The sequence below is a fragment of the Pteropus vampyrus genome, unplaced genomic scaffold, assembly GCF_000151845.1.
Source record: "Pteropus vampyrus isolate Shadow unplaced genomic scaffold, Pvam_2.0 Scaffold14, whole genome shotgun sequence".
In the NCBI taxonomy this organism is placed as follows: domain Eukaryota; kingdom Metazoa; phylum Chordata; class Mammalia; order Chiroptera; family Pteropodidae; genus Pteropus; species Pteropus vampyrus.
In genome coordinates, this window is record NW_011888795.1 from 9,612,116 (window position 1) to 9,625,488 (window position 13,373).

A 13,373-nucleotide genomic window follows, 5' to 3' on the forward strand; every position below is an offset into this window, starting at 1 on the left:
GCGGTAGCGGCGGCGCGGACCCGCCTGGAGCCCGCCGCTGCGCTCATGCACTTTAGAACCTCGGGCCGCAGCCCCACCCTGCACACCGGAACGGACAGAGACCTGCAGCCCACAGCCCCCAGTCCTCCCCCTCCCGCACGGCTCCCCTGCCCCGCCCTCTCTGGCCGGTCTGGTCTGCAGACCCAGCTGCCAGCCGGTGTCGGACCGCGCGTGTGGCCAGGGATGTTTGGCTGCGTATTTGCATGAGCTTCCTACCCACCCGAGCCCAGCCCTCCAGGCCGCTCCTCACCCCCACCCCTGTCTGGCGTGACCCCAGCCTCAGCCTCTTTCTAAGGGACTTCCTCAGCACATTTGTATTTTTATATCCGACTCTTTGTTTACTGGCTCCCATCATGGTTCGTGCCCTACCCTCCTAGGTCTCATCCTCGCTCTTCTGCGCCTGGCAGATAGGACGAGTTTTGAGGCTAGGAATGGACAAGCCCCCAATATGGTAACCAACACATGGCCAGTCTGCCTGGGCCTGACCCCCAGTGGCTCTCTGGCAGGCCCCTCCTCTCAAGGTAACACCTTTCAAGGGCCCAGGTCTGATTTTACCTTGGACTCTGCGCCCTGCCCCTGGGAACCCAAATGGGGACTGTTCTGCACCTTTGGATGACACTTGTGGCCCTAGAGATGTTCTCAACACAGGGGTGTCCTTTGTAAATGTTCCTCCATCCTTACTGTACCAGGAGTGTGTGAATAAACACAGACCTCCCTGTGTGTGCGTGTGGCCGCTATTTCAGTCTGTTCAGAAGCCAGGCCAAAATGGTTCTAATCCCTTTTGGGGAGGTGGGGAGGTACTTGGGAATCTCAGGTGCATGCTGCTGGCAGGGAAGGGTTGCCAAGGAAACACAGGCAGGTGAGCCTGAGAACATCATTACAATGTAGCTTCCTTGGGTAAATATACAACCTAAGCAGGATAGATCACCAGAATTGGGGCTGGAGCTAGGGTCAGAAGTATGAAGCAATTTAGATTCAAAGTCTGCAGCCTCCTGTGGATAAATCCAGGTTGAATGGGGGGCAACAACAGGCCCCAAGGATGCAGGTCTCTGAGTCTAGCTGGCATGCAGAGGGGCTGTGCTGAGATTTGCCCAAGAGGATGCGCCACTAGTGGTTCAGTATGGAGGGAGAAGAAGTTGGGGAACCCAGGAGAGGTCTGAGGAAGGAAGAAGCCAGAAACTTGGGATTTGGTATCTAGTTTAGCCTGAGCTATATTGTTTCATGTGAGGTTGCTCCCAGCAGCACTGCCTTAGGAATGAGGCCCCTGAGATGTGAGCACCTTGGACCCAACCCTAAGCCCTGGGTCAGGAATCCCAACAACTTGAGGAGTCCAGAGCAGAAAGGCATAGAGGGCTGGAGGACGATATTCTAACCTCACAGCTGAATGGTACTGAGGAAGTCCTCATGATCTGAATCCTGAAGAAAGCAGGGTGAGGTGGGAGGTCTGGGGGGTGAGAGAATCTGGGCCCCAAGGGCCAGCTGGGCCACACTGAGCTCTTTGCCCTTATGCATGAGGTAGAGATGGAAGTGGAAACCATTGCCGTAGGTTGCATGCCTCAGGGACCAGCCGTAACGGGCTTGGGCATAGTGTCTGGTCCGAAAGTGGGGAGCAGCAGAGGTCAGTGAGATGAACCGGCCCCCAGGGACCAGTACCCGGCTCACCTGCAAAGCAGAAAGAGAAGCCACTGGTGAGGAGTCCATCTCCAGGTTTTCTAAGGTCAGTATTGCCCCAGATACCCTCCCAAGTACCATCCCACATCTAGCTTTCCATAGCAAAAGAGTGAGCCTCTTGTGCCCCTGATCATTCCATGGGGGTAGGGCTATATTCTAGACAGGCAGGAGCATGGAAGTGATGTCAGGTGCAGGGGACACTGCTTTCCTGCCAACTGCTCATCCTCCCAGTCTTATCTATCTGGAACCTGGCTGCTACCTCATCCCTATGGCAACCCAGTAGCCAATCATCAACCTCTGTGAGCCTGGCCACTCCAGCCTCCTATAATCTTAGCCCAGTGTAACCCTCCCCTTCCTCCAGGTAACTACAGTCCTGAGAGTGACTGCTCCAAAACATACCTCCTGGCGTCTGAGTTCTCCCAATCTCCTAAAACCTAAACCCCTCAATGCCATCTTTTAGTCTGCCCTCCTCTCTTGTTGCTCCCTCACCTCACTCAGCACCTGATCCACAGTGTGGACACCTTCAGCGGACACGGTCCAGGGATCCCGTTCTCCAGCCAAAAGGGCATCCAGTGTACCTTTCTCGAGTACCACATCGAAGGAGCCACTTGGGAACCCTAGTGCCCGGACGTCCATGGTCTCCCAGCGCAGCTTAGGCACGTGGGCGTAGCGAGCTTGCATGGCGGCCACAACTACTGATGAGTAGTCCACACTGGTCACATCAGGGAAGCCCCCGAGGAATAGCTCATAGCTCAGGGCACTGTTCCCACAGCCTGGAGTGGGAAGAGGTGGGTAGCAAAAGAGCTAGGTTAGCTTTGGTTCTCCCCTCCCCAATTATCCATCCACTCTTAGCCCATTTTCTTGCAGCCCAAACCCTCCTGTACTGAGGGAGAAGCAGCATAGTACAGAAAAAAGCATGAGGTTTGAAGTCAAATAGACCATACAGAGTCATATCCTGGCTCTATCATTTCCTAGGCATGTGAAACTAGGAACTTGGATTTCCTATTCAGAAAAATGAAGACAGCAAGACCTAACCTGCATGCAGGGTGTGCTGCACTAAATTTAAAAACTAAAACAGCTGGAGGGTAGTTGAAGGAGCTCTGAACTTAGGAATTCAAAGATTTGGGTTCTGATATTTCTAGTCACACTGTCAACTCTGAGCCTCAGTTTCCTCAGACTCAGTAATATTGGCATCATTAGGATCATAATATCATTATTAGGATAATATTAGTATTATCCTAATCCCTGACCTCTCGGAGAACCTCTGGAAAGACTTCATGTTAGGGGTTATTAACCTAACCTACTTTGGTTTCCAGAGTTGACAAGTGAAGGAGAAACTAGGTGGGGACAGAGTGGAGTTGATCCCTTCTAATTCCTTACTGTATGTATTGAGCACTACATATTGGGTTCTACTGATTAGTCAGAGTCCCTGCCCTTAAGGAGCTCATGCTTTGGTGGCAGGAACAGATGTGTAATCCAGCAACTGCCACATAATGTGATGAGTGTTTCAACAGGAACAGGCTGTGGGAGCATATAGTGTGGCTCTGTCTCAACTTCAGTTGGGTTGGGCAAGAGTTTTAGGGAAGCCGACAACCAATCAGAAGAGTCTTGAAGAATCACAATATTCTAGTGGGAAGTGCCTGGAAAGCAGTTTCAAAGAGGGCAGGGTCAGATGAGAGACTGGGTGGAGGTTAGAGGGGTGGATATGGATCTGTAGCCCAGACAGCATGACTTCCTCTGAAGATGACAGCATGACTACTTTCCAGGCCCTCTTATGGTTAGTCTTAGCCTGAGAATGGGGCTGGTAGCCCCACATGGGGATGCCCGGCTCTTGGGGTTAGATTGTTTTTAATCTCCATTTGTGTCTCTAAGAGGATCATAGGATCAGCTGTTGGGATAGCCCTAATCTAGTAGGGCTTGGCACCTGGTCAGGGCACCAGAGGCTGCTGGCTGGTCCTCAGCTGCCCCTTTCTGTTTTCCTCCTCAGGACATGGGGCTCAGGGAGAGGGCTGTCTTGCCTGGGGGAAAAAAAAACAATGCATGCTTCCCTACAGCAGGCTCTGGTAGATACACCACATGGGATGGGAAGTGAGGGTGGCTGAACAGGAGATCCTAACTCAGTGCAGGCTGAAATCTCACTGGGTTCACTGTCCCACAACCCCCTTACCACCCTACAGCTGACCTCATATGCCTGCAGAGCTCTGTCCAACTGCAGACAAATCCAAATATTCTTCCTTTATTCTCCTTGGTAAAAGAATGGCATCTTCCAAAAGAACTTCACTAAAGATGAAGAACAAAATCTGACCATAGGGACAGTCATACTTAAAAAGCAGTGATTTCTGATCCTGCTGCCTCAGTGATTTGGAGCTAGCAACTGAGATGGGGCTTGAGAAGGCCCTAGAGAATTAAGCTAGATCCAAGAACATATAACATGGGAGTGCAGAGCTATGCGCATGCTATGCCAACACAGAGAGAGGTGTAAGCCAAAATACCAATCCACTAATTTACAACAGGAAAAATAGCCACCATGGGGACTTGACAGTCAATCCTCTGGTCAGTGTCTTCTCTAAATATAAGAAATACAAACTGAAGCCAAATTATGAAGATTCCTGGGAGCATGGAGTCAAAGAAGGGGAATCAAAGACGTATAATGATGGCAAAGTTGGGGCAGCCTTATTCATCTACTATGCAGATATTCTAGACATAGGGGCCAGATACACAAGTCCTCAGGCAGGGTACTCTGTTTTCTGAACAGTCTGTGAGAAACTGCCCCTCTGATTACCATTTTCAATAATAATAATGATTGCTAACAGTGATTGAACACTGGGTCCTATGCTAAGCATTTGATAAGAATTATCTCAGTTTATTTTCTTAGTACCTTCATATAGAAGATAACTATTATTATCATTACTATTTTCTAGGTGAGAAAACTGAGACTGCCCAAAGTGGATAAGGAGTTTTCCCAAGGTCACATAATCCAGTGATAGAATCAGAATTTGGACACAGGCCTGTCTCACACCAGAACCAGAGCTTTTAAACCACTATACTAAACTGTCTCCCAGTTTTCAAGAGGTCTACTCATCTTTGGTTGTAACATTCTATCTTTAGCTATATCAATATGACCGTTAAGCTATAATTCACTGTGTAGTCATTTTACCAGTTTCAACAGAGTTCTAGATGCCTTTCTATGTCGATATGTGTGATGCAGCAGATGGCACTCTTGCCTCACCACTTACTTGCTGCATGACAGTAGTGGACAGTGTTAGTGCTCTGACCAGAACCCCTTGGAGTGTCCCTAGGTTTTGGTGTGTGCTTGCTTCTAACAGTTTGCATCTGTGACTCTTCAGACTGAAACTACCCTCAAGGAAACTTTGCCTGTGACCACAATCCTGCTTGGCCTTTTCTCTTCTCTGTTCCCTCACCCTCTTACCAATTTCTCCTGGGAGCACCGCCCTAACAAATGACTGGGATATCAATCCTAATCTTAGGATTTGCTTCTGGACTCGACCTGAGACAATGACCTGGAGCAGGGGACACAAAATCCAGTTTGCTGCCTATTTTTGTAAATAAAGATTTTTATTGGAACACAGCTACTCTCATTCACTAACGTATTCTGCGGCTGCTTTCTTCCTACAACAGCAGTACTGACTAGTTGTGACAGAAACTGTACAGCCCACAAAGCCCAAAATATTTACTATTTGGCCATTTTCAGAAAGACTTTACTGACCTCTAACCTAGAGTAAGTCTAGTAATACTTATCACTCACCCCTCAGGGTTGTCATAAAGGTTAAATGAGTTAGAAAGGGCCTAGCACATTCCCTAGCACCTATCAGATGCTCAATTCATCTGTTTAGGTGGAATGTAACATAGAGTACTCCCCAAGTTGTGAGTCCTCTTTTTAGATCTTAGAAATAATGCCTGGAAAGTTTTCCTTTTTGATTTTTAGACTTTTCTCCCCTCTCTCCAGAAAAGGATACCTCTCCATTGAAAAGATTTTAAGGCAGTATTTCTCTGCCAATCACCAGCATGAGAATTAGCTATGGACTTGTTGGAAAACAGAGTCCTAGGAGCCACCTTAGACTATCCCTGGAATTATAATCTCAGGATTGAGTGCAGCTTTACAGGTGATTCTGATGCATGCTAAAACTTAAAAAACTCAGATCTATGGTAATTCTATAAATAAATGCAATGGTTTAAAAGCACAAAATTTAAAGAGTTTTTACCTCTGGGGGGAACGGGTGTGGGAGGACCACACAGAAAACTTTGCATATATGGGGCTTTTTATTTTGCCAGACTTTGTGTTAGATATTTTTTCTTACTCAATCATCTTTAAAATCCAATAAATAAGTATTATTATTCTTTTTTTAAGGCTGAGAAAAAGGAAGCACAGGAATTTAAGTATTTTGTCCGGTGTTACATAGCTAAGATTCCATGATTCTGCCCGTCATCCCACATCTAAGATTACATGAGCCTAGATTCCAACAGAATTGGTTGCCTCCAGGTACAAGTTCTTAAGCACTAGTTTATACTTCCTTTCTAGTCCTAAGAATGTTCTATTTTTCAAACTGAGTAGGGTAAACACACACATATTAGATTTGTTATTTACACTCTATGTATACTGCATTATAGATGTCTCTTATCTATGTATGAAATGTTTCACTTAAACATATATGCTTTTACAAACACCAAAATAAAAACTATAATTGGAAGGAAACCCGTTGCTCAAACTTCACTAGAGCCCCCAAGACTGGCAGTGGGAGAGAACCCCGAGGGAGCTGCTGGACCTCTCAGAGGCCCACTTTGCATCCCAGTACCTGTTCCTTTTGGGGGAATCTCACCAAACTCGGCTGCAATTTCCTCTCTGACCTCAGAAGGCGCTGTCCTCATCCGCATTGTAGCCGGGGCACAGGCCCAAGTTTTAGTTAGAGCTTGGAGAGTGATAAATCGAGGTGACAATGGCTCCCGGTGCCCATCAGCACAAACAGAAAAGCGGTAGGCATTATGCTCGCGGTGCCTGAATGTGCCTTATCCAACTTGAGCTCGCAGTCCCATTTCTAGAAGTGAATCCCAGGCTCAGAACGGGTTTACGACTTGTCCTAAGTCATAGAGCCAACTAGTGCTGAGACTTGAACTAGAACCTCTCCAGCCGGAGGCCGCCTTCCAAAGGTTCAGAACGGGGCTCTGGGCCACCTATCACGCTCACACTCAGACTGTCTTTCTCTGGGAGGCGGAAGGGAGCGAACTAAGAATCTCTTGGCTCCTGTTTGCCCCGGCTCAATACTGCCGAGATTCTGAAGGTACCGGATCTTGACTCCTGACTGGAGCGTCCTGAGAGGGGCAGACAGACGCGAGGAAAGCGAACGGGGACAGGCCGGGGTGGAGCCGGTCTAGTCAACTCCACTTGGGCTGGGCAGCGCCGGGACTACCCACCTAGTACGAGGATGCGGTCCTCGGGCCGCAACTCCGGATCTAGGAGGGAACGAAAAGAGGAGAAGTCTCCGAACCACTCGTAGGGGGCAGAGTCGGCAGCGCCCCGGTAGCGCTGGTCCCAGTACTGGACCTCTCGGTACCTGCAGTTCTGCTCTGGTAACTCCGGCAGGGGACCCAGGGACCCAGGAGAGGCCATGCTTGCTGCTGCGGGGCCTGTAGGAGAGCTGGCCAGCACTTTTAGGCGGGGCTTGGCTCGCGTATGTAGCCAATCGGAATGGTGGAATGAAGGAGGAGGCGTGGCCTTTGTGTCTCCGCCCTTTAACATCGGTTGCTCAACATAAACACGTGGAACTTCCGTCCTGTGCGAAGTGCTCTTCAAAGAATCCTCCGGTTGGGGAAAACATATCGTCCAGACCCTGAGTCCTTTCGCTGTGCTTCTCACGCACTTCTGAGAGCCACGTTTCTGGTGTGAGACGCACTTTGGCTCATCAGTGCCCCCTCTCATATTTTCGATTTGACCGGCTCCTTCTATTAAGTCTGAAAATTAATAGAAGATTAACTTCTTCCCAGTTTTGAGCACCCGGAAGGCACTGAGGGATGGCAGGAGGGGAGTGACACAAGTTTTGCTCTCCAGGAAAGACTGGCATGAACACGAGGTTTCCCAACACAGATGAAGTGTTATGCTGGGCGGAGAGGGGCCGGGGGTAGGCGGGCAGGAAGGTTGTTTTTCTGGCAGAGGTTCAATACACCTTAGCTCCTGTGTGCCCAGGACTAAGTATATATTAAAGAGTGGGACCATTCCTGCTCGTACGGAGCGTGCAGTCCACCAGGAGAGACCGATGTAGAAGAAGTAAATTTTAGTGGAGTAAATAAGAACTCTGGTAACTCGGGTCAGCGTTCTCTGCGTTAGGACACCGAGCGCGCGGAGCGGAACCTAAATGCCAGAGGGTTCGGCTTCCAGGGTGGCGGGCCCACATGAGTGGCGCACCGTCAAGATGGCGGCGGGCATGCGGAAGCGTGGCCGGGTGGGATCCGCAGCCCGGGCAGCTGGATTCTGCGGGCAATGGCTGCGGCGCGCCTGGCAAGAGCGGCGCCTACTGCTGCTGGAGCCGCGCTACACTCTGCTGGTGGCCGCCTGCCTCTGCCTGGCGGAGGTGGGCATCACCTTCTGGGTCATTCACAGGGTGGCATGTGAGTGCGCCGAGGGGGAGGGGAGGGGAGGGGAGGGGAGGGGAGAGGAGAGGAGTGAGGGAGGTGGACCTGAACTCGAACTCCCACTCAAACCTGCCCTCAGATTTGGAGCTCAAACCAGACCCCTGATCCACTCAGTCATCACTTGCAGACTCATACCTTTTACCCACGTCGCAAGCCTGCTCCACAGAAAACCAAACCCTATTTTAATTCCTCCTCTATGACGGAAGAGACGACCCTAGAGATTGGCCCTCTGCTCGCAACGTCCAGCTTCCAAGCTAAGAAAGTAAACCAGCCTAGAAGTCAGAAGACCTGGGTCCGAGTTAATGTACAGCTGCTGCTGCTGCTGCTGCTGCTACTTGTCTCTGTGGCTTTGGACACAAGACTTCCCCTGCTGGATCTCAATTTTCTCATCTGTTCAATTCTGGGATCTTGAAAGTCTCTTCTCAACGATGGCATTTTATGACCACTTGAGTCTGTTTGGCATTATTTGCGGCTTTTTTCCAGGCCGAAATCACTGGGCTTGAGGCTTTCTTGCTAAAGACGATTATCAATTCAATTCATATTTGTTGGGTGCTTATTATATGCCTAACACTATGCTAGGTGCTAAGGATACAGTGGTGAAAAAGACACATTTCTTACTTGGATATGTAGGCCCAGACAAAGATAAGTTAGCAGAAAATTACAATGCATCATATTTGTCATGACAGTAAAACAAGGTAATATAAAAGACACAAGAGGGCACTTAAGCCAGACTCAATTTGTCAGAGAAGGCTTTCTGGAGTTCCCCCTTGAAAGGCAAGAGCTAGCCATTTGAAGAGATAAGAAGGGGAAGAGTACTCTAGGCAGAAAGGATCCTGTATCGAAAACCAATCAAAAGTCTGGTTCCTTTGAGGAAGTGAAAGAATTCTAATTAGAGCAAGTGAGGGTAGTACTAAGAAATGAGATTACAGAAGTTGAGACCATATCATGAAGGGGTCTGTAAGCTGTGTTAAGGAGATAGTTAGCATGATGGTTAAGAATTTAGGACTCCATGAGTTCCAGTTTCAACTCTACTCTTCCTAGCTGGCTGATCTTGAGCTAGTCACTTAACCTCAATAATTTATAGGTTCCTCCTCTGAAAATGAGAATAATAAGAGTTTGGTCTTTATCTTAAGAGCCTCGAGGAATCATTGAAGGGTTTTAAGTAGACACATGATATAACTTCTATTATAAGGAGAACTCTGGTTGCAGGGTGGCAAATATATTGTGGTGGGGCAAATGTGGAAGCTGGTAGCCTAATTAGGAAGCTATTGCATCATTGAGGCTAGAGATTGTGTTAGGCCCACATTTAGGTATGTAACAGTAGAGAAGGATAAGACAGTAGAGATACATAGGATGAAGAATAGGCAGGACATGGTTGTTGAGGGTAGGAAATGAGAGAGAAGAAAGTATCAAAGATGATACCCAGATTCGTGACTTGGGCAGCTAGGAGGTTGATGGCGCCATTCATGGAACTCAGGAAGGGGAACGAATTTGGAGTAGGAGATTATGAGTTCAATTACAGACATGTTGAATGTGAGGTGCCTGGGTTTACCCAGAGGATGTCTGGTAGGCAGTTAGGTAAGGGGTTGTGATAGAAGTCCTAAAAATGAGCTGGAATTCTGTATTTGGATGGGCTGGCAGTGTGGGGGGCAGACAAGTTCTGGACTTGGAAGTAACCACACCATCTTGTCTTTTTCCAGATACAGAGATTGACTGGAAGGCCTACATGGCTGAGGTGGAGGGTGTCATCAATGGCACCTATGACTATACCCAACTGCAGGGTGACACTGGACCTCTTGTGTGAGTGAGGATAGGAAGTTCAGCAAGTACATGAGGAGCTGACTTGATACCAGGCTGGGTAGCCTGACCCAGACTAACATTCCCTCTCATCTTCCAGGTACCCAGCTGGCTTTGTGTACATCTTTATGGGGCTATACTATGCCACTGGCCAGGGCACTGACATCCGCATGGCCCAGCACATCTTTGCTGGGCTCTACCTGGCCACCTTGCTGCTTGTCTTTTTGATCTACCACCAGACCTGCAAGGTGAGTCTGTGCTACCAGAACCAGGGTCCCCAACCTGGGAGGACCAAGGAGTAGGGATGGCTCAAAGTTGGTGAGCTGACCTCCCCACTGTGCCCACCTCTCAGGTACCTCCCTTCGTCTTTTTCTTCATGTGCTGCGCCTCTTACCGTGTCCACTCCATCTTCGTGTTGCGGCTCTTCAATGACCCAGTGGCCATGGCGCTGCTGTTCCTCAGTATCAATCTTCTGCTGGCCCAGCGCTGGGGCTGGGGCTGCTGCTGTTTCAGGTCAACATCCCTCCCTTCTGGTCCCCTTTCTTTTTGTATTTTCATCACTTTCTCCCCAGTTTTCTGCAGCAGAGGAAGTAAAGGAATGGCCAGATAGTGTGGGTCAGTCAGGGCCCCACTAGGTGAGTCCAGGATCTATAGAAAGTTTCCACCCGGCCTCCAACACACACACACTTCTTCCTCTCCCCATCCTCTTCTCCTTCCAGACAGCACCTCTTGTTGGAGCTGGTCATTGAACATTCTTAATACCCAATACATATTTGCTCGCTCGGTCTGGACATAGAGACTAGGTATCTGTTCCTACCTCCAGCCTCCTCCCAGACTGCCTTACCCTCCCTCTAGCAGTTCTGAATGTGGGCCCCATCCTTGAGCTTGCTGGCAGGGGAGGGGAAGAGTTGCTGTGATGGTGGTGGTAGGGGGGACATCTTTGGTTGGGATACATGGCCCTGATGCTGATCTCCCTTCCTCTTTTCTACCTACCCTAGCCTGGCAGTCTCTGTGAAGATGAACGTGCTCCTTTTTGCGCCTGGGTTACTATTTCTTCTCCTCACACAATTTGGCCTCCGTGGGGCCCTCCCCAAGCTAGGCATCTGTGCTGTCCTACAGGTACTCTTGCCTCACCCATTCTCCTTTTTTAGTGAAGGGGAGGCCACTCTGTCTGGCCTCCTTCCATCCTTGAGACTTCCTCAAAACTGTGAGACAGAAGTTGATTCTGGGCTGGGCAGCCACTACTTCTGGGCTTTGGTTTCTTTAGCTGTAAAATAAGGGTATTGAACTATATCGTCTCTTAGGGCTTTTCTAGCTCTGCCCATTTATGACTTGGTGAATCACAATATAAAGCAGTATCGTTACCTGTCTCGGCTTCTTTGGCCCAGGCTCTGGCCTAGGGTAAGGGTGAGTGGTGAGAGGGGCTGGCTTTCTTGTTCTTCCTGATGGGAATCAGTGCCCCTCTGAGACCTACAGCCTATTCCCACTCTGCTCAGTGATTAACATGAGGCTGAGTGTGAGCCTGAGCAGCTCTGCTGACATCATACCCATCCTCAGGTGGTGCTGGGGCTGCCCTTCCTGCTGGAGAACCCTGTCGGTTACCTTTCCCGCTCCTTTGACCTTGGCCGCCAGTTTCTCTTCCGCTGGACAGTGAACTGGCGCTTCCTCCCCGAGGCCCTCTTCCTGCATCGTGCCTTCCACCTGGCACTATTGGCCACCCACCTCATCATGCTCTTGCTCTTTGTTCTCTGCAAGTGGCACAGGTGAGAAAGGGAGCAGTGCCATGGGCAGAGTTGGGGGCCTGGGCCTTAGGGGCTGCTTAGGGGAGATGTTGACCTCATCCAGGTGAGTTGAGCTTGGCCCATAATGGAGGCTTTATAAATGTCTGAACGACTTCTCCCCAGGACTGGGGAAAGTATCCTGTCACTGCTGAAGGATCCCTCCAAAAGGAAGGTTCCACCCCAGCCCCTCACACCCAATCATATCCTTTAAATCATGGGAAGGTAAGTCTTGCCCTCTCTAGGTGTAGATGGGGTCCCTGGTTAGGTAGCCCTAAATGGCTGGTGACTAGGGGAGGGAAAAAGAGGCACCAGTAATAGCTACAGGGTTCATCATAGAGCTTCTACTCTATGTACCAAGCACTCTGCTAAACACTTACATATTTAAGCATATTTTATTCTCGAGTCTAAATATTGTTGAGTTAGCACTGTGAGTGCTCACCCTCTGCCTGGTGCTGTGCTGAGAGCTTTACACACATTCTAATATTTAAAGCTTATAAGAGATCCTGATATAGGGACATATTTTTATTATCATTTACAGATGGCAGAATTAGGCTTTCAGAGGTTAAGTAATGTACCAAGGTTACTCAGCTAGTAAATGATACTCACTAGGCCTTACGGCCCTAGGTATTACTGTCCCCAAGTTAGATTGAGGAGCAGGTCCAGAGAGGTTACGAAACTTCCCCAAAGGTATGCAGTTAAGAATAGCAGAGCCAGGGGGTGTCTGACCCAAAAACTTCTACCCCTCTGCTTTGGAACCTCCCTGCCTACCCCTATCCCACCCCCAACCCCAACTCCTACCCCCTCTGCTCCTGCCCTTGGCCTTGACCACTGCATACAGATAGTTTCTACCCTCTTCACCTCCAACTTCATTGGCATCTGCTTTAGCCGTTCTCTCCACTACCAGTTCTACGTCTGGTATTTCCACACACTGCCCTACCTCCTGTGGGCTACGCCTGCACGCCGGCTCACACACCTGCTCAGGTACCATCTGGGACAACCTGGGGGAGTGGGAAGGGCTAGAAAGCTCCTCATCCCAAGGCTATGACCCCGGAGGGGCTGGGAGTGAGCTGAAGGTATGGGGCCTAGAAACAGGACGAAACCTGGAGCTTATTTCTCATCTCCAGGTTGCTGGTGCTGGGGCTCATTGAGCTCTCCTGGAACACATATCCATCCACATCCTGCAGCTCTGCTGCACTGCATATATGCCATGCTGTCATCTTGCTGCAGCTCTGGCTGGGCCCCCAGCCTTTCCCCAAGAGTATCCAGCACAGCAAGAAAGCCCACTGAGATTCACCTCTACTCCATTCTCAGGACCCTGGATGCAGATGGACTCTGTGAGACTTTCCCAATAAACCTTACCAAGTCCACTTTTGTGCAGCCTACATAGAGGTTCCTGGACCAAGCTGTGAGGGGCGTGCATACAACAGATAAAGAACTCAC

General features: G+C 49.4%; 2 protein-coding genes across 6 annotated transcripts in view; one reads left to right on the top strand and one right to left on the bottom strand.

Annotated features, from left to right (window-relative positions):
* The window catches only part of ECE2 (endothelin converting enzyme 2), a 29,528-nt gene extending 21,519 nt beyond the window's left edge, over nt 1–8,009 (bottom strand). The window contains exons 1-3 of one of the 2 annotated variants that reach the window (XM_011382407.2): nt 7,141–7,383; nt 2,200–2,483; nt 1,226–1,701 (exon numbers count right to left, since the gene is read on the bottom strand). In XM_011382407.2, the coding sequence (XP_011380709.1) occupies nt 1,414–1,701; nt 2,200–2,483; nt 7,141–7,336 (768 nt within the window). In that variant the 5' untranslated portion in view covers nt 7,337–7,383 and the 3' untranslated portion in view covers nt 1,226–1,413. Of the gene's footprint in view, nt 1–1,225; nt 1,702–2,199; nt 2,484–7,140 lie in introns of those variants that run through there. The other variant, XM_011382356.2, reaches the window with a different exon arrangement.
* A 93-nt stretch (nt 8,010–8,102) lies between these two features.
* On the top strand, nt 8,103–13,315 carry ALG3 (ALG3, alpha-1,3- mannosyltransferase). Of its 4 annotated transcripts, XM_023526159.1 has the most exons (10): nt 8,190–8,331; nt 8,435–9,050; nt 10,056–10,155; nt 10,253–10,400; nt 10,505–10,665; nt 11,151–11,271; nt 11,710–11,915; nt 12,057–12,133; nt 12,770–12,914; nt 13,058–13,305. In XM_023526159.1, exons 2-10 carry the CDS (start codon nt 9,035–9,037, stop codon nt 13,218–13,220), a joined length of 1,137 nt encoding a protein of 378 aa, XP_023381927.1. In that variant the 5' UTR covers nt 8,190–8,331; nt 8,435–9,034; the 3' UTR covers nt 13,221–13,305. The 4 variants fall into 4 exon arrangements, with proteins under 4 accessions (XP_011380747.1, XP_011380740.1, XP_011380756.1 ...); XM_011382445.2 differs by lacking the exon at nt 8,435–9,050 and having other exon boundaries at nt 8,103–8,294; nt 13,058–13,315; XM_011382438.2 differs by lacking the exon at nt 8,435–9,050 and having other exon boundaries at nt 8,103–8,331.
* The last annotated feature ends 58 nt before the right edge of the window (nt 13,316–13,373 follow it).